This window comes from Eublepharis macularius, chromosome 19, assembly GCF_028583425.1.
Source record: "Eublepharis macularius isolate TG4126 chromosome 19, MPM_Emac_v1.0, whole genome shotgun sequence".
Taxonomy (NCBI): Eukaryota; Metazoa; Chordata; class Lepidosauria; order Squamata; family Eublepharidae; genus Eublepharis; species Eublepharis macularius.
In genome coordinates this window covers 12,838,170-12,857,654 of record NC_072808.1, presented here as the reverse complement: position 1 = coordinate 12,857,654, position 19,485 = coordinate 12,838,170, and the positions used below count along the sequence as shown (strand labels likewise).

Sequence of the window (19,485 nt, the reverse complement as noted above, 5' to 3'; positions counted from 1 at the left end):
CGTTTCCATGAAAGGTTAATTTATAACTTGCTGTGGCAGGGGAACAGACCACGTCGCATTCTCCTGCCATGAAGCCAACTGTTTTTGGATTGATGCTCATCGGAGAGACTCTGGGCCAGCAAGAACTTTGGAGACATTCAGTTAGGAAGATTTTGGTCTCCGTTCAAGCTTCTACTGGCCACCAATCATCACTACCTTGCTTTACAGCAATAGTACTGGATTGGATCGTGCTTAAAAGTTCCATCCTCTAAAGATGTGTGTTGATTTTCAAAAATTCCCTCTTCCTGTGTCAGACAATGTCAGCCTCTCTCCAAGATATCCACCATCCCCTAGGAAAAGCATTGGGGGGAGGGGATCAGGTTGCAGCAGGAAAAGGGATGTGCAAAGACGTTTTGCTCAGTGGTAGTGCATCTGCATGGCACGCAGAAAGTCCTAGGTCTAACAGCGACAATGACGACGACAACAAAGTAACTTGAGAACATAGGACCTGGTTGCTCCCTGAACCAGCCCTTCCCCACTCCATCATCAAGCTGTTTGTCCTTCACCAGGGTACAAAAGATTAATCTTTTAGAAGTAGGTTATATTTTTATATAAAACTAGCTCGATACCCATGCTTCGCTATGGTGTTTAACTACTTTAAATCCAGTTATAATACTTACAGCATGTAACGTTTTTTGGTTTGCGTGGGGAAGACTGGGAGGTGCATTTTACCTCAGGACACAGTCAATGACTCCCAATAGCAACTGCATACTGTTTAGAATGTGGGAGGTGAGGCCCAATCAGGCCACATATGCAAATGACTTCTGTGTTCCAACTGTCCGGGGGAGGGGGATGAGGTGTGAAATTTTGTGAGCCCCAATCAGCCTGCATATGCAAATGATCTTGAAAGGCTGGCCCAATCAGGGAACAGTGGCCGAGCTGGCAGTAGGCAGGGATGCAAGCAGGTAGGAGCCTGCCAGCCACACAGGGAAGCTGTATCCCTTTAGGAAAACACATTTTATCCCCTTTTATCCCCTTAGGGGGCAAATTTCTTAAAATCCCTTCAGGGAAGGAATGTTCTGCCCAAATTTCATGCTTCCAATTAGTATGTGTAAGGTGGCTGAAAAATGACCAAGAGCCTTGTGGCACCTGAAGGAATAACCAATTTCTGTTGGCCTAATCGAGGTCCTAGGTTTCTAGGTCCAGGGGTTTGGGCTGGGCATGGATGAGTCAGTCAGGACGCTTGTCTTTCTATATATGTAGATTTAAAGGTTTCCATTCCACAACACCTAAAATAAACTGGGAAGTCTGCCTTGGTTTAAATGATTGCAGTTTGTTACAATCCGCCAAACCACTGATCTAAAAGGGCCATGAACTCTTCTGAGGTCGACAGAGGGGAGAGGAAGAGTCTCTTCCTGCATTATTTACAAGCCCTGATTTTGTAAAACTGACCAAATGGGAAGGCACTAGCTCAAACTCAATAACATCACAATTGATAGCAATATGTACATACTGTATAGCTCAAATTTCCTTTGTCTTTGTCTTTGTGTGAAGTCAAAGTAAAATACACGCACCAGTAAAAATATCTACAAGTCAAAGGTCCAAAGAAGCAATCAAGTGCACCTGATTTACACGCCCAAAGTATTTAAGGGTGCCGCCTGGTAAACCATTGAAAGGGACATGCCAAATAATCCAATATGAGTATATCATAAGTAACAGGAAAGGACCATTTCGCTATTAAGACCCCTAGGTTTTAATGATGATAGGGTATGAATCCAACGGACCTCCTGTTGTAACAGTATCCTTTGCAGGTTGTTGACAGGGACATCTTGGCCAGAAAATAAAACAGTAAATAATGTGTAGGAGAAGGGAAATGATGTGCAGGAGATATAAATTAGCTTTCCTGCTGCATGTCCTTCTAAACATGGAAGCACTCTTCTGGATCCAAACCGAGACTCTCATCCTTCGGGCATTTGTTGTTTTTAAAAGTGCAACCATGGTTTCCATTTAAAAACACACACACATTTCCTGAGATTTTCAAAAGATTACGAGTAGGAGGGGGCTGGCTGCATGGGGGAATATGTCAGTCTATGGAAGACAGGATACGTTGAAGCGGACTCCCAACCCTTGCAGCAAGAAATCCAGGCTCTTGAGTAAATGGGTTTTATGGAGATATCTTGGCTTCGCCATACATATGTCCATAGGATACACAGAAGCAATTAAAGGCGTCTGGCTGTACACGGGTTCCTTGTTAAGAATGACGCATTGAGTACAGGATACACTATAACTACCCCTCTACATGTCCCCCACCTGCTTAGCCCATCGAGCAGGAACGTAATCAGTAGCAGGATGGGAGTATCAGGATGGAGCTGCCCCAAGGCCGCTGCGGCGAGCCATCCGAGGTAAGGTCTCCGCCGTACTGGAATCTGGAAAGCAACAGGGGAACAGGTGCACGAGGCTATTGCAACATACTAGTTAGACTGTGGGACAGTATGGAGGGACTGTGGGCAACAGACCTGACATTTGCCTGGAAAAGAAGACCCAGGAATTCAGAACAAGGTTATGTCTGAATGGTGGTTTTGAACAGGCACAGTTAACGCATGTACCTCTGGCTCCTGCCATGTTCTGTTCATTTCAGCCCCTGATGGCCCTTCACTTATGCCTGCCTATCCATTCCTAAATTGGGGGCAATCTGGACTACCAACATGTGTCAGGCAATCTGCGCACCCATGGTTAAAACTATCAGCCAACAAGAGGGGGGGGGAAGTGCTTTAGAAAGCATTTGCTTTGGTCGTGTTCTTACAGAGGTGGTAAGATTTGTGTTGGGATAGTATCATTTCAGACTGTGGCTGAATCCACACCTCCTTTTTGTTTCCGTACCTTTTTCGCAACCGCGGTGCTGGTCAAGCAGATACTTACACGCTTTCCCATTCCGCGTGTTCCCCACCATCACTGTGCCACAATTGCGCCTCCTTTCCATACCACATGATAATGGCGGAAATCTGTTTTTGCCCGCCTCCCTTTTTTTTTTTTTAAAAAAAGGGCTTTCATAGTGCATTTGCACTATCCTCCTTGCAGTTGTTGTTGTTCTTATTTATTTATTTGATTTATAGCCCACTCTCCTTGCAAGCGGGCTCAAGATGGGTTACAACAATAGGTAAAAATACAAAAAATAAAACAGTAAAATCACAAATCTCAAAAATACACATTTCAGTAAATCAAAACCTCAACAGTTCCCCAATGAAAGGCAGAAAGCCGCCTGCTGTTTGACCTCCTCAGCAACAAGCATCGCCCGAACTCTCCATTTGCTAAGATTCTACTTTGGCATCTCTGCTGGAGGTGGTGCACATCACAACACAGTTTGGCAAACCTGCTTGGATCTGGTGGGTCGTCCGGTCATTGAACCCTGTCCTGCTTAAATCAAGACGCTTTAGCCGAGGCAGTGCCTGGCAAGTGGCGGTGACGGCTTCCGGGGAAAGTCCACAGCAGGCTTGGAGATGGAGCTCCTCCAGATTTGCTAAGCTACTTAAGCAAGGAAGGCCCGTGTCCGTCAGAGAAGAACTGCCGCTGAGGTCCAAGTGGCGCAGGCGCTTCATGTGGCGCCCAATGAAATGAGTCGCTGAATCACCAATGTTGCACTGGCGCAGGGAAAGAGACTCCAGGTCTCCCAGAAGTGGCGCTGCAGTCTGGATCCCCCCATCTGTGACCCGGTAGGTATCGGATAGAATCAGAGTCTTCAGTGTGCCCTGGCTTGCAATATTTGCCAAGTGCTGGTTGGAGAAGGCAGGGACGTTTCGTATGATAAGGCGCTGGATCCGTGGGAAGGCCTGCGGGGGCTGAGAAGAGTCAGGCGCTTGGAACCACGCCGAAGGGATCTCACAGCGGCTCAGCTCCAGAGTTGTGAGAGAGGGGGGCATACAGTCGTAGGGGAGTGAGCGGAGGTCGGTCTCAGTCAGGCACAGGTGGTGGAAGTTGGGGCACTGCTTGCCCAAGGCCTGCATCAGTGCTGGGGAAAATACCTCTTGCTTCCGGACGGAGTGGAGGGATCCCCGCGCCCTCAATGTTCGCAGGTTGCCTCGGAGATGATTCCGCAACAGGTGCCACAGGAGCTTGGAGGTCATCTGGGTACAAGGAAAGGAGGTTTAATTTAATTTAATTTATTGGATTTATACTCCGCCCTCCCCACATCAGCGGGCTCAGGGCGGATAACAACACAATTTAAAACATATTTGACTATCACTAAAATGATAAAAATACTACATCTTATCATTAAAATTACACACACACACACACACACACACACACACACACACACATGTAGATGTGCGTGTGTATATATATATATATATGTATATATGTGTGTGTGTGTGTGTATATATATATATGTGTATATATATATATGTGTATATATATGTGTGTGTATATATATATGTGTGTATATATATATGTGTATATATGTGTGTGTGTGTGTATATATATATATATATATATATATATGTATGTATATATGTATGTATGTATGTACGTATGTATATATATGTATGTATGTATGTATGTATAGAGAGAGCAAAGAAACCAGGCAGCACATAATTTGATTTGGACTTTCCATACAGAAGTTCTTCCCAGAACAAAAGTATAAAAAGATGGATGACGACATTGCATGGGAGGGCATATGGTTTAAACCGCCCCCCCCCCCCCCGCCTAGGGGAGGGCACCGCTTAACATCAACCATATGCCTGGCGGAACAACTCTGTCTTACAGGCCCAGTGAAATGTTAACAAGTCTTGCTGGGCCCTGGTCTCAATAGACAGAGCGTTCCACCAGGCTGGGGCCAGGACCGAGAAGGCTGCCACATTCTTGGGAGTTAGCCTTGTTCAACTCCGTTGGGACTTGCTTCTGAGTAAACATGCAGAGGCCCAGACTATATAAGACTCAAAATTTTTTATTAGAAACCAATTGGCAACATTTGGTGCCAGTTTGGTGTAGTGGTTAAGAGCGGCAGGACTCTAATCTGGAGAACCGGGTTTGATTCCCCACTCCTCCGCTTGAAGCCAGCTGGGTGACCTTGGGTCCATCACAGCTCTCTCAGAGCTCTCTCAGCCCCACCCACCTCACAGGGTGATTGTCAGGATAAAAATAACACACTTTGTAAACCACTTTGAGTGGGTATTAAGTTGTCCAGAAGGGTGGTATATAAATTGAATGTCGTTGTTGCTGTTGTTATTATTATTGGCTACATCTCCAAAATTTGGTTTCATCCTGGAAACTCAGGAATGAGAACATATTGCTTCAGATTAGAAAAACGTGGTGGGAAAAGTGTGACTGTGGGAGACGGTTAGGCAAATTAAAAGGGGTGGATAGGCATGTATCCATTGTAATGGCTTTCCCCCATGGAAGCATGGGAATTGTAGTTTAGTGCTACGAACTGTCAGAGGTAGAATCACAGATTCCAAGGTTCATTGACAGTTAGTGTACATATGCAGTTTGGGTTTGTCTTCACTCTACAGCTGGAGTGAAGACTCTGCATAAATTAAGACTTTCATGATAAGGAAGGCTTATTATGCAGTATCATAACTTGTTTTGAACCTTTGGGACTGAATAAATTGAAGTGTGTTATAGACAGAATGAGTCAATAGAATAGGAGCGTGTGACTGGCCCGAGATCGCCCAGGAAGCTTTATGGCAGAGTGGAGATTTGAACCTGGTTCTTCCAGATCCTAGTCCATCAAGGATGTGCTGTTAGCCACAGCTTAGAAGCTTATATTAGCTTTATCAGAAATGTGTGTTGCCTCTTTAAGACTGTGAATTATGGGAATTGTAGTTTATCTTAGTCTACACTCCCACCTACGGGGAAAGGGATATTTGAACCTTTTATTGACTTTGTTCCTGCTTGAGTGTGATTTTTTACAACCCCTTTTCCTGCCTTTGTCTTTACTGAGCATCTCCCATGAGGAGTGGGAAAGACAACCGCTTTTACCGCACCTTTAAATAAACTTCTGCTATAATGCATAGGCAGCATCTTTCTCTTGGCTCAACTGTAAGTTGGTTTGGGGTCATTTGGAATGGAATCCCTTGGGTCAGCAGGTAGCTAAAGAGGAGTGGTAAAAGTTTCTAGTCAGCTCTTGACACAGCCACCTTGCTGAAGCTAAGCAGACCTCAGTAGGTTAGTGCCTGGATAGATCTCTAGGGAACCTTACGCCTGCTATTATGAATTTCAGGGAAGGCAGGCAAAGTATAAACAAATGAAATAATGATGTTTTGTTGTGCTGAAAGCCATCTTGGGGACTATTTATTTGAAAGGCAGACTAGTAAACAACTACTATTCAAAATGCTACACAAAACAAGCAAATTTCCTATCGATGGTTGTGGGTTTTCCGGGCTGTATTGCCGTGGTCTTGGCATTGTAGTTCCTGACGTTTCGCCAGCAGCTGTGGCTGGCATCTTCAGAGGTGTAGCACCAAAAGACAGAGATCTCTCAGTGTCACAGTGTGGAGAAGATGTTAGCAGGTCATTTATATCTACTCAGGAAGGTGGGGTTGGGCTGAGTCATCCTGTAAGAGCTTCCCATTTCCTATCATTTTGTGCTGGTGCTCCCCACCTATTAGTACTGTTTCCTCCCAAAGGTAGTAAGTAGGAAGAGGATCGGTATTCTCACCTTGTAAGAGGTCAGGTCCGTGTGCCTCCAAAGCAACTTGTCCTGCACCAGGCGACGCCAGCGTCTGCAGACCCTGAATAAAGAAGAAATGGGGTCAGCTCTTAGTAGCAACTGCCTGAAGAGGGGAGGGAGCTACAACGAGAAAGATGAATGAAGCTATGTGGTCATGATGAAACTGGTAAGGAGAAGACTGGTGGTACGTATGTGTGGGAGACATAGAAGGGGAAGCCACAAACAGGAATTATTCTGTACAGCTGAGATCCCTCCCACAGAGGAGATGAATTTGATAAGGACTGTATGTAGAATCCTATGGTCCCTGGGAGCAAAAGTTTCAGAAACTAAACAGACAGAACTGGATCTTGGAGTCCCAAGTTCAGGTTGCATTTGTTGTCTTTACGGGGTTTGGGGATGACTGCAATTTTCTTCAATTAGGCGTCTTTTAGTAGTCCCTAGAAGAGGGAGTGTAAACGTAGGCATTTTAATGAGGCTGAACATTCACTTTTAGATTATTGTATTTTTAAATTGGAAATTAGAATAATTTATTATATCGAGTCCAACCCTGGCTGGGAACATCTGTGACGACCATGCGGAATCATCATTTATCAACAGTACATTGATAAGAATGAATAGTTCTTCAAATAAACACGTAATTCATTAGCAGACACCAAATCATCCGGAGGTCGTGCAGTGCAGAATAATGGGACCCCAAGCCGTTTCAGCACCGATTGGGTAGGGAATGCTCAGCACTGCCATCTTAAAGCGTGCTGAGCAGAACAGGCTTAAATAAATTTCCAGTGCAATCCTATGCAATTACTCTACCTTGCTGAAATCAATGGGGTTAGACAGCATGGTAATATAATCCAGTGTGTTCTTATGTGTGGGATTTCTATACACAGGTATTATTCAAAATATAAAAATTCTATTTGTGTGACTTCCTAAGGTAGGTTAAGAACAATAAAATGGGAAATTATTCTACAATCCCAATTTTATTGTTCATAACCTACCTTAGGACTTTGGGACATTCCGTTTCCGGTGTGCGATTGCAAGATCCTTAAGAGTGCAATCCTAAACAGAATTACTCCAGTCTAAGCCCATTGAAATCAATGGGCTCAGACTGGAGTAACTCTGCTTAGGATTGCACTGTAAGGCTGAGCTTCATACTTGGAGTTCTTATCTTTATTTTTTTAGTTCTTATTTTGGCCTCATTATACTCTGTTTTCACTTTTTCCTAGTCATTTTTTTAATTCTGATCTTTCCCCCCAGCTTTATTGGCAGTCTTATGACTTTCTTTCCTCCCCTTCCTTTTCAACCTTATCAGTTTATTTACGTAAGGGAGGCAAGAGTATGGCTACAGGGAAGCCATTGAAATTCACAAGCATAAGCAAAACTTCAACAGGAAAGAAGAAACCTTAAGAATGAACAGAGCATGGTTTCCAGTTCTGAAAAACAACAGGCTAACAAAACAGTCTATCCCCGACAATAGCCCTGCAGAGAAGATTAGCACATCAAGTACCAATCCATATGCAAAAGAACCTCCTCAGGATACAGTGAAGCCTCCCGCCATTAGCATTCCACACCCTGGGAAACTCTTACAGGATGACTCGGCTCAACCCCTACCCCTCCTGAGTAGATACAAATGACCTGCCAACATCTTTTCCACACTGTGACACTGAGAGATCTCTGTCTTTTGGTGCTACACCTCTGAAGATGCCAGCCACAGCTGCTGACGAAACGTCAGGAACTACAATGCCAAGACCACGGCAATACAGCCCGGAAAACCCACAACAACCACAGTATGGCTACTGTCAGCCCTCTCTTTAACTTTAGTTTCTCTTCTATTTCTTCTTCCTTGAGGATCTATTAAATTGTGTTAAGTTATTATTTAATTTATAAGGTTTAAGATATGTATCTGTGTGAGGGTGCTATTTTATTGTTTATTTAAAATATATATTTTTTAAAAATTCATTGTACTTGCAGCATTAACATTTGGAACAGCGTAGACCAAGGCAGAAACTCCTGTTCACACAGATGTGAGCTCCTTGAATTTACGAGGGCTTGTTTCTGAGTGAACATGCTTCAGATTGAGTTACAAAAACAAGATTTTGATCTTTCTGCATTGATCTCCCCACCCTCATAGCAAATATACCAGCTGCACAGAAAGCAGCCACAGATGCAAGATTGTTGAACCAAATATAAATGAATGTGGTTTGACAGTTGCTTGACAAACAGAGGGGCAACAGGAAATGCCTTTGACAGGCTATGCAGAAGAATGCACTGCTAGACGATCCCATTTCAGGTAGGCAGCCCTGTCGGTCTGCAATGGAAGTCCAGTAGCACTTTAGAAACCAACAAGATTTTCCGGGGATGAGCCTTTGAAAGTCAAAGCTCCTTTCTTCACATCATCTGAACCATCTGAAAATCATGTTGACCTCTAAGGTGCTACTGAACTTCTTCTGCAATTTCACCCATGTGTCAGGGTTGAGCCATGCTGTTCAACAGAAGGGACCCCTGAAGGGAGCTTTGACTTGGAATTGTGATGGATTGTGGCCTGCCCACATATTTTAAATAATAAACATGCATGTGGAAAACCCATTCATAGAAATGCACTGGATTGTCTGGATTGGAGTCCAGTGGCACCTGAGAGACCAACAAGATTTTCAAGACTTTTGGCCCTGGCAAGCCCGAGGCTACACCTGTTGACTTACTGCCTGTCAAGCTTTAACTTTGGAATTGTGAACCGCACATATTTTAAATAATAAACATGTGTGTGGAAAACCCACACACAGAAATGCACCGGACTGGAGACCAGTGGCACCTTAAGAGACCAAAAAGATTTTCAGGACCTTTGGCCCTGGCAAGCCCAAAACTATACCTGTTGACTTTCTGCCTGTCAAGCTTTGACTTTGGAATTGTGATGAATTGTGACCTGTACATATTTTAAATAATAAACATGTGTATGCAAAAATATTTTAAATAATAAACGTGTATGCAAAACCCACACATAGAAATGCACTGGATTGTCTGGACTGAAGGAGACCAGTGGCACCTTAGAGACCGACAAGATTTTCAGGGTGTCAGTTTCCGAGAGCCAAAGCTCCCTTCTCCAGATCTTCTTATATTCTGGTCTTCTCTAAGGCGCCACCGGACTCCATCTCATGCAACCCGGGGCATTTCTAAGCCGGGGTTCCCCACACACCTTTGTTCCTTATTTACACACACGTTTGCTCATGATTTAAAATATGTCCAGGCCACAATTCACCTCAACTGGAGAGGAGTAGTCTTGGACAGGCAGAGGATCCACACGCGCCCTTTTGGTCCTGGCCAGTCCGAGGCTACACCTGTTGACCTTCTGCCTGTCAAGCAACAAAGAAGAGGAGGCAGAGAGTCTTTCCCCCCTCCCCGCTTTTGTGGGCGGAGCCCAAACACCCACCTGGCCCCGCCCAGCCGGTCCCGCGGCGGCAGCAGCTCCAAAATCCGGAGCAGGAGCGAGTCCGGGAGCGCGGAGAGCGTCTCGGCCGGCATCGTCTCGGGTCGAATCGCGCCCGGACCGAAGGCGGCGGGCGCTTGTTTCCGTGAGGAAGGAGGACGACGAACTTCCGCTTCCGGAAGGAGGGCGTCGAACTTCAGCTTCTGGGTGGCGTGTCACTTCCGCTTCCGCTCCCTGTCGTCCTGGTGCCTGCCTGGGTGGAAGCGAGGGGCTTGAGCGCTCTGGGTCGGGGTAGGTGCCGCTTCGGGGGCCTGTGGATAGGGTTGCCAGCTCCAGGTTGGGGGATTCCTGGAGATTTGGGGGGTGGAGCCTGGAGAGGGTGGGGTTTTGGAAGGGGCTGGGGCCCAGCAGGGTAGAATGCCATATAGTCTACCCACCAAAGCATCTTTTCCCCCAGGGGAACTGATGTCTGTCGGCTGGGGGGTCTCCAGCTACCACCTGGCTGCTGGCAACCCTACCTGTGAAGCGCCTGCGCCGACCTCCTGCTCAGTGCGGATGCTAGGGTTGCCAGCTCCAGGGTGTGAAATTCCTGGAGATTTGGGGGGTGGAGCCTGGAGAGGGCAGAGTTAAGGGAGGGGAGAGACCTCGGCAGAGTATAATGCTATGGAGTTCACTCTGCAAAGCAGCCATTTTCTCCAGGGACCAATAGCACCTTAAAGACTAACCAACTTTATAGTAGCATAATAATAATAACTGCACTTATATACCGCTCTTCTTGACAGATGAGTGCCTCACCCAGAGCGGTGAACAAGTTAGTGTTATTGTTATCCCCACAATACAGCTGGGGAACTGGGAGTGGCTTACCCAAGGCCACCTACTGAGCTCATGGCAGCAGTGGGATTCGAACCACTGAATCTATTTTCTCCAGGAGAAGTCATCTCTGTGGCCTGGAGATTAGTTGTAATTCTGTGAGATTTCCAGCTATCACCTGGAGGTTGGCAACCCTAGGAGCCACTGCCCTGCTTGCTGGATGGTGGTTGGGCTGGAGTCAAGGGCTTTATTTATTTGCCTGCAAGATTTATATTCTGCCTTTTCTAGCTCGGAGCTTGAGAAAATGTTGCTCAATCCCTGTTAAGCAGCCTCCTTTGAAACTCGCTGCAGTGTTTCCTCACCACCCCCTCGTTTCTCTTTTCCCCTCATTTTTAAAAAGCCATGTGAATTTGAGGTGTCAGAGCAACCTTTCCCAGTGTAAGCAATTACACTGTAGAGGAACTACAGTGTGTCCTAGGAATAGATACAGTATAATTGTATTACAGGAGAAAAGAGCAAAAGTCCAGTAGCACCTATAAGACTAACAAAATTTGGGGTAGGGTATGAGCTTTCGTGAGCCACAGCTCACTTTTTCAGATACAGCTAGAATGTGAATCTATCTGTCCTTATATCTTGGAAAGTGGGATTATTACCACAGCTGAATGCTATTATCATTAGACTATCATCAAACCCTAAAGCATGACAGTATTTGCAACTAAATATGTAGTCTTGAAGTAGGATGGCATTAATTCCATCAAGTTGATGGACAACTTTTATGTAAAGCAACTTTATTTTCCCCATAACGACAATACACGGTTGGAATAAGTTGTATGAGTAGAATTCTTTGGAACTCTTAAATAGACAGAACAAGTGGAGGACCCACAAGGACTTGTGAGGCACTTCCATTTGCCCTGTATCTCCTTTCCCTCTTTCCCTCCTCCTGGCAATCCGCATATGGAAGCCTTTCCATGCTTCCTTCTCTCCTTCCCACTCACTTCAACTATATTATTTACTTCATTTATACCTCACCTTTCTCCACAATGGAGACCCAAAGCTGCTGCTTCTTTTCCATTTTATCTTCACAACAACTCTGTGAGGTTGGTTAGGCTAAGAAAATGTAACTGGCCTAAGGTCACCCAGTAAGCTTCCATGACAGAATGGGGATTCAAACTTGGGTCTCCCAGATCCTAGTCTGAAACTTTAGCCACTACACAACACTGGCTTTCATGCAGTGGTGATGGTTGAACAGTAGCAAGCAGCCAGGCCTGGGTGAGTCATGCAAATGAGACAGTAGCAAGTTGCCTGGTGGTTGCTGCTGGCCTTGGCCCCTTTGAGTCCTTTCTCAGAAGCCAAAAATGTCCTGGAAATGCCCTGGCCCTTCTCCCCACCTTTTACTGACAGAAACCAAGACTGGAAGGCTGCCAATACTGTTGTGGTTGCCTAGCAACAGCCTCTGAGGTCATTCGTTTCTTAAAAGCTATGGGTTGGGTGCTGCTTCTGTTATGGAGAGGGGGTTAATATTTTCTGAAGGATTTTTTTTTTAAGAATTTCAGATTTTTCTGCAAAACTGGGTTTTTTTCCCGGTTTTGTGGAAAGGCCTGTCTTGCCTGTTAATGGCTCCAGACTCTGGATTTAAGGATCTACAGGTTTGACCATGTTGAGAATTAGATATATTGGTCCTTGCCCAGCATTTTCAAAAGCTTCAGATGCAAACCTTCACATAACTAAGAGTCATAAGAATATGGTTTTCTTCCTGTTTCTTTTTCCGGACAGCACCTCCAGTGTGGGGAGGCCAGCGTCACATTCATAACAGCCTCGTGTCCAAGTCGGTGTTGACGTTAGATCGGGATGATTGAAGTCGTTTGCAATGATCGGCTGGGCAAGAAGGTGCGAGTGAAGTGCAAGTATCCAAACGGCTGCTTCTGTCAGCCTAAGGGAGGCGTATTTTTGCCTGATGTCCAGCTGTTGGGTTGTATCTGAGGGGGCCTCTGACACTTGAGAAAGGGGTAATTGACAGGGGGAGATATTTTCAATGGGAGCAGAGCCAGAAAGGAGTCTCCCTCATTTTCAAGATGATGTATATGGCTTTTCCTGGTTCCATCTAAGGAATATATCTTCAGATGGAGCAGGATCAAACAGTTCCATGTCTATTCATGAATTTCTTTCATTGAGCCTCATAGGTAGTTTCTCTTAATAAACTGCCATCTTAGAGATGATTAGAACAAGTGAAATCACCATGCTATGCAATGCTAGAGCTCTTTTTTAAAAAATTGAGGGTTCCTCATAGGTTGATGCACCTGTCTTATTGTCCTCTCTTTTAGAGGGGGGTGGTATCCTATGACTCTTTGGTAGGATTACAAGGGTGACATGATACTGGAAGTACATAGTTCTTGGCACACCTTGGCATGCAGGTACTCAAAAGAGGGGGCAGCTATCTCCTACCAGTTATGCCTTTGCTTAAGCATTTGTGGGAGCAAAAAGCAACCTATGTTTTTTTTTTAATTGCAAAGTCAGATACAGCATTGCAGTTCCTCCCATCACCTCTATAGGTGGGGAGTAGAAAACCCTGGGTACGTAAAAGGCAGAGCACCGCTGCTGTGTTCCGTCTGTGTGGTGAGCATCTTCTTCCAAGACATCTTTGAGACCACCTCTTGGATTGTAGTCTCATTATAGTTATCCAAGGATAGTAATTTGGTGGTGTCCTCTGTAACATCTGATGTCAAGTGAGGTACATAGAGAGATGATTTCAGTAATCGTTTCTCAGTTATGGAGTACTTCAGACGTTCCGGTAGTAATGTTAGTGCTGTCTTGATTACATGTTGCCTTATTCCAGAGGTGGACTGAATTCAGTCTTGTGTAGGCTACATTTTCCCTCTAGAATCCCCATGTTCTGTTGATCCAAGCAGCAGTTCATAATTGAGATCCCTTTACAGGCAACAAGAATCTGTTCTTGTAATCCTGTAGGTTTCCTTCAGAACATAAGGTTAACATTTCTGGGTAAATCCAGATTTAACTAAATCCAGCATTCTTTGCAGAAATCCCCACTTTTGGCTAGTGATAGGTAATCCACCAGAAAATGGCCAGGGATCCACTGCCGCAAGCTACCTTCTGCTCACTCCTGTTTTACAGGCGAACATGCAAAAGACAGACTCTTACACCCAGGACTTTGTAATTGAAAGTTAGGAAAGTGTGAGTCACAAAGAGAAGAAAGGGGCAACAGTAACAGATGGGGAGAGGGGAGGAATGAAGAGATGGCTGCAAATGACTGCAGTTGCCAGTGCAATCCAAAGCAGAGGTCCTCCAGTCTAATCCCATTGATTGCAATTGGCTTGGACTGGAATATCTTTGCTTAGGATTGTGTCTCCTGTATGTCCAGTGGTTGGGAAGAAGCAATATCACTGAGAATGGCTGGAGCTGCAGGGTGAAGGAGGGGAAGAGGGAATGTGGCAGCTTTACCCCCTTTTCCTGCTCCTAGGGAGAAGGGTGTCCCAGAACCTCCTGTCCCATCTCAGGTGTTTGAGCCTCTGTGAGATAGTCACAACCCACTTGTAGTCTCGAACCGCAGTTTGAGAATTGACTGGGTTAAGGTTAAGGCTCCCAAGAGGAGGTAGGTATTGATCTGGGAGCAAGAGGGATGGAGAGAATGAATATGAGATATAGAGAGGTGGCACCACTGGGAAGTCAGTAACGCCTTAGTCTGCTAAGTATTAAGAAATGCAGGGTCTCTTTCGAAACATGTTTCTTTAACTGATACCGCTGCTCAGCCCCGATGACACCATTCGAGACCTGAAGAAGCTCATCGCTGCCCAGACCGGCACTCGGTGGGACAAGATTGTGCTAAAGAAATGGTGAGTAGAGGGGAGAAAAGGGCTTGCCTGAAACATGGTCCTTTGCTCGAGGCAGAATCTCACACAGCACTCAAAGACACTTCTATAAATTCTAACATCACATAGTTTGGTGGTACAGTACATGCTTTGACTGTCACAGGATCTATGACAATGCTTCCATATTGACGTCAGTTGTTGGGGCGCCCTGTGTGATTATAAACCAGGGCGTAAACTCCATTGCTTAGTTTCAAGTTTCCTAAGAAACCATCTTCCCTTCCTGTGGGCTATTATGGTGACCGCCAAGACCGCTGGAAGTGCTTAAACACAGTTGTCTATTGTGATGCCTTTTTACTGAACTGTGTACCAAATTATGGTTGACCAATATGCTTTTTATAATGTTTTAGGTATACAATTTTCAAGGACCACGTGTCGCTGGCAGACTGTATCCTTAAACAAGCCTGATGGGATGGGAATAAACTGGGGAGGTGATGGGGAAGAGGAAAGGGACAATAATCTGAAATGGTTTTTATATTTCTATGTCACTATCTTCTCCCACGTTTGTTACCTGGAGATCAGTATTGAGAACTTTGCCACATTTTTTATATCTACATCTGAATCCTATGATGTGATGTAAAGTTCCTTTAACCGGAAGATCTTCCTGTTGAATGAGACCTACGGTATTTACCCAAAAAGAAGAGAAGGCTGAATATTTCCTCTGTACACACATTATACACAAAATGGTTTTAAGTCCTGTACATACGAATTTAAAACGATCCCTTGTTTTCTTGATGGCACACTGATGGTGGGGAGAGAACCTAGTCTTCTTTTTGGGCAAATACAGTTCTGTCTAGATCACAAATACCCTTTGCTGGCATCTCCAGTTAAAGGGTCTCTGATCGCAGATGTTGAGAAAGACCTTTCTCTGCCTGATCTCTTGGAAAACTGCAGCCAGAATAGATCTAGAGGGTCTATAACTCTCGATCCAGAGGAGTTAGCTGTGTTAGTCTGTAGTAGCAAAATAGTAGAGTCCAGTAGCACCTGTAAGACTAACCAACTGTACTGTAGCATAAGCTTTCGGGAATCACAGTTCTCTTTGTCAGATGCATGAAGAAGCTGGTCAGATATATAGGTGGAGAGGGGAGTAGATGCAATCAGTAAGACTAACCAACTGTACTGTAGCATAGGCTTTCGAGAACCACAGTTCTCTTTGTCAGATGCATGAGACAAAGAGAACTGTGGTTCTCAAAAGCTTATGCTACAGTAAAGTTGGTTAGTCTTACAGTAAAGTATGCTACAATAAAGTATGCTACAATAAAGTTGGTTCGTCTTACTTTACTGTAAGACTAACCAACTTTATTGTACCATAAAGTTGGTTAGTCTTACAGTAAAGTTGGTTAGTTTTAAAGGTTCTATAGCTCTAGAGGAATCAATGTTCCGACTCCATACAAAGCAGCCTCACAAGTATTACATTCGACACTCATTCTAGTATATCATCATTATGGTAAGACCCTTCCAAACACACACACATCTACTCTTTTTATAGCCACTATACCAGAATATTTCCACTAGGTATTCTCCTTAACTACTACTTTTCAGATGAAATCCATGACGGCATGAATCTGGAGTTATATTATCAGTAGCATGTGCTGACACTTTTGTAAGGCTGAATGCTATCTTTTCTAGGACTTTTGTTTTTAATTTATCATCAACATCGATCTTTTGTGACCTGAGATTTGGTTCGCAGTATTTTAGCTTTGAGGGCAATAAATCAGAAAACCAGTTCTTGTTTTTTTTTTAAATATATATGGATGTTTATAATAAATGTGACCTCACAACTTGTGTTCAGCTTGTTCTTCAGGCAAAAATTGTTACATGTGTAAAAGGAACCGTGATGGAGTGGTAGAATCTCTGCGTTCAGAAGATCTCAGGGTCAGTCTCTAGCATTTCCACATCCTGGAAGTAGATGATATAAAGGACCTCTTCTTGAGACCTTTGAGGGCTGCTGCCAGTCAGAGTAGAGAATAACAACCTTGGTAGATCAGTTGTCTGGCTTGATATAAGGGAGCACCCTCTGTTCAAGTGCATGATGTAGAATGCTGTTATTTTCAGCCTTACGTCCGCATCCACAAAATGATTGACTCCACAAAATAACTGACTGGCCTGCCTACTTGTACCTGAATTTATGGAATAATCCTAAACAGGGCTACTCCGAGTCCTGCTTAGGTCTACTCAATGGGACTTCACCCCATCAAAGTGTTTTTAGGATTAGATTGTTACAGTTCAATCCTAAACAGAGTTACTCTACTCAAAGCCTGTTGATTTCTGTCGGTTTAGACTGGGGCATCTCCAAGCAGAATTGCTCTGTTAGTCGTTCAATCTCTGCTCGTCACTCTTTTTTGTCATGTGGAAGATTACTCAGCCCAGGAGAGCAGGTGAATGGCTATCTGCAACCCTGTTCTAGTCCACGAATTGTAAACCTAGAAAGGATTCTAGGTGCTCCAAACTAACTCATGATCACAGTGTATAATTAAATGGGGGTAGGTGGAGGCGGGTCAAAGATTGGTGGTAGAACATGCTGAAGGTTTGAGCAGAATAGAGATTAGCTGCTTTGTGCCCTTTTTTGGAAAGAAAAGGTTACAAATATTTTAAATATATAATAGCTGAATGGGGGCTACGGAGGGGGGTGTCTATGAATGGCTGCTAGTCACTGTATCTGAAGAGAGCCTGCATATACAGAGGCAGCAAATCTCAGTATTTATTTAGGCTTCATTTCAGTATTGTGGAGGTGAAGGTTTAGGGATTGAAGGAAGTTGAAGAAGTATGGGATTAGTGGGGGAGGGGATTGAAATCTGTTTAGATCAAAGTCTTGTAACAGCCTTATTCCATCATTGTCTGACAACCAGTTACTTCCAATGGGATAACGAATTCTATGAACAGATGGATGGGGTGGCCATGGGGAGCCCTCTCAGCCAAGTTATAGCAAACTTCTACATGGAACATTTTGAAAAAAACAGCTCTAGAATCAGCACCCCACAAACCTAGTGTATGGTTCCGGTTTGTGGATGATACATTTATCATTTGGAGCCATGGGGAGGAAGAATTGATGGGGTTTTTGAATCATCTCAACAACATCCACTGGAACATACAATTCACAATGGAGAAAGAAATTGAGGGAAAACTCCCATTTCTGGATACCTTGGTCATCCGCAAAGCAAACTTTCAGTTAGGTCACAAGGTCTACAGGAAACCAACTCACACTGATCAGTACTTACACAAAAACTCCAATCACCATCCCCGACAGAAAAGAGGCATAATGAAAACATTAGTGGATCGCACAAGATGGATATGTGAGCCGCACTTTCTCAATGAGGAAATTAATCATCTAAACCACGCACTTCAGGCAAATGGCTACTCCAGAAATGAAATCCGAAGAGCAATCAAACCCAGGATGAATCAAACAACCAAGGAAAAACAGTCTCCTACAGGAAAAGTGTTTTTGCCATATATCAAAGGAATTACTGATCAGATGGGAAAGCTTATGAAAAAGCATAACCTTCAAGCAGTATTCAGACCCACCCGAAAAATACAACAGATGCTACGATCAGCAAAAGACAGTAGAGACCCCCTCACCTCTGCAGGAGTATACCGTATACCCTGCAGCTGTGGACAAGTTTACATCGGGACCACAAAGCGTAGCATCCAGACAAGAATAAAAGAACATGAAAGACACTGCAGACTTGGACAACCTGAAAAATCAGCAGTGGCTGAACATAGCCTAACTCAAACAGGGCACAGTATCTTATTCCAGGACACCAAAATACTGGACAACACTTCCAACTACTTTGTCAGACTGCACAGGGAAGCCATTGAAATTCACAAGCACAAGCAAAACTTCAACAGGAAAGAAGAAACCTTAAGAATGAACAGAGCATGGTTTCCAGTTCTGAAAAACACCAGGCTAACAAAACACTCTATACTCGACAATAGCCCTGCAGAGAAGATTAGCACATCAAGCACCAATCCATATACAAAAGAACCTCCTCAGGATACAGTGAAGCCTCCCGCCATTAGCATTCCACACCCTGGGAAACTCTTACAGGATGACTCAGCTCAACCTCACCCCTCCTGAGTAGATACAAATGACCTGCCAACATCTTTTCCACACTGTGACACTGAGAGATCTCTGTCTTTTGGTGCTACACCTCTGAAGATGCCAACCACAGCTGCTGGCGAAACATCAGGAACTACAATGCCAAGACCATGGCAATACAGCCCGGAAAACCCACAACAACCTAAACAATATAGCCAAGATGCAGTTTCAAAATGGAATACATTAATCGAAGAAGTATGTGAAGCAAGGGCTTCGTTCATCACTGAAATAGCTACAGCCCAGTTTCATGTACTTTTGGGCAAAAGAGGCTGGGCTAAATCATAATTATTAAAACCTTTCAGCCTTTCTCTCCCATTGGGATTCTAAGTAGCTTCCAAAATATAAAGAACACAATGCCATCAGTCATATTCTGTGCTGGTCCCTGGATCCACTGGCCTGGTTCACTTAAGGCCAAGTGGCCGAGAGCCCTTTGGCTCTTAACTGGCACCTTTGGCCATGCCTAGCCTATGCAAACAGGATAGCCAGAAGGTCAGCCCAGATTGCATTCATCTAGTGTTCCCAACATTCCTTGCCTTTTTCATAGTGCCATCCAGGTACATGACACTTTATGAGATGAAATGCCTCTGCCCCAAGGAGTTTACAATGTGACACAAGAAAGACTACAGAGGGACAAGGTA

At 44.4% G+C, this 19,485-nt stretch overlaps 2 protein-coding genes across 2 annotated transcripts; one reads left to right on the top strand and one right to left on the bottom strand.

Moving 5' to 3' along the window:
* Nucleotides 1-3,104: 3,104 nt before the first annotated feature.
* On the bottom strand, nt 3,105-10,155 carry FBXL12 (F-box and leucine rich repeat protein 12). The gene is made up of 3 exons (XM_055003753.1): nt 10,064-10,155; nt 6,634-6,706; nt 3,105-4,100 (listed from the first exon to the last, which is right to left on the bottom strand). Exons 1-3 carry the CDS (start codon nt 10,153-10,155, stop codon nt 3,288-3,290), a joined length of 978 nt encoding a protein of 325 aa, XP_054859728.1. The 3' UTR covers nt 3,105-3,287.
* A 114-nt stretch (nt 10,156-10,269) lies between these two features.
* On the top strand, nt 10,270-16,536 carry UBL5 (ubiquitin like 5). The gene is made up of 5 exons (XM_055003660.1): nt 10,270-10,351; nt 12,644-12,774; nt 14,635-14,718; nt 15,102-15,139; nt 16,294-16,536. The coding sequence occupies exons 2-5, from the start codon at nt 12,719-12,721 to the stop codon at nt 16,335-16,337; spliced, it is 222 nt and encodes a 73-aa protein (XP_054859635.1). The 5' UTR covers nt 10,270-10,351; nt 12,644-12,718; the 3' UTR covers nt 16,338-16,536.
* Nucleotides 16,537-19,485: the final 2,949 nt, after the last annotated feature.

Excerpts from the sequence above, each read along its gene's own strand:
- FBXL12 (XM_055003753.1), bottom strand. The coding sequence starts at position 10,155 with ATGCCGGCCGAGACGCTCTCCGCGCTCCCGGACTCGCTCCTGCTCCGG. Across the intron at positions 6,707-10,063 it reads GACCGGCTGGGCGGGGCCAG|GGTCTGCAGACGCTGGCGTC; the intron begins GTGGGTGTTTGG and ends TTCTTTATTCAG. Across the intron at positions 4,101-6,633 it reads CGGACCTGACCTCTTACAAG|ATGACCTCCAAGCTCCTGTG; the intron begins GTGAGAATACCG and ends CCTTGTACCCAG.
- UBL5 (XM_055003660.1), top strand. The coding sequence starts at position 12,719 with ATGATTGAAGTCGTTTGCAATGATCGGCTGGGCAAGAAGGTGCGAGTG. Across the intron at positions 14,719-15,101 it reads AAGATTGTGCTAAAGAAATG|GTATACAATTTTCAAGGACC; the intron begins GTGAGTAGAGGG and ends ATAATGTTTTAG. Across the intron at positions 15,140-16,293 it reads CCACGTGTCGCTGGCAGACT|ATGAAATCCATGACGGCATG; the intron begins GTATCCTTAAAC and ends ACTACTTTTCAG.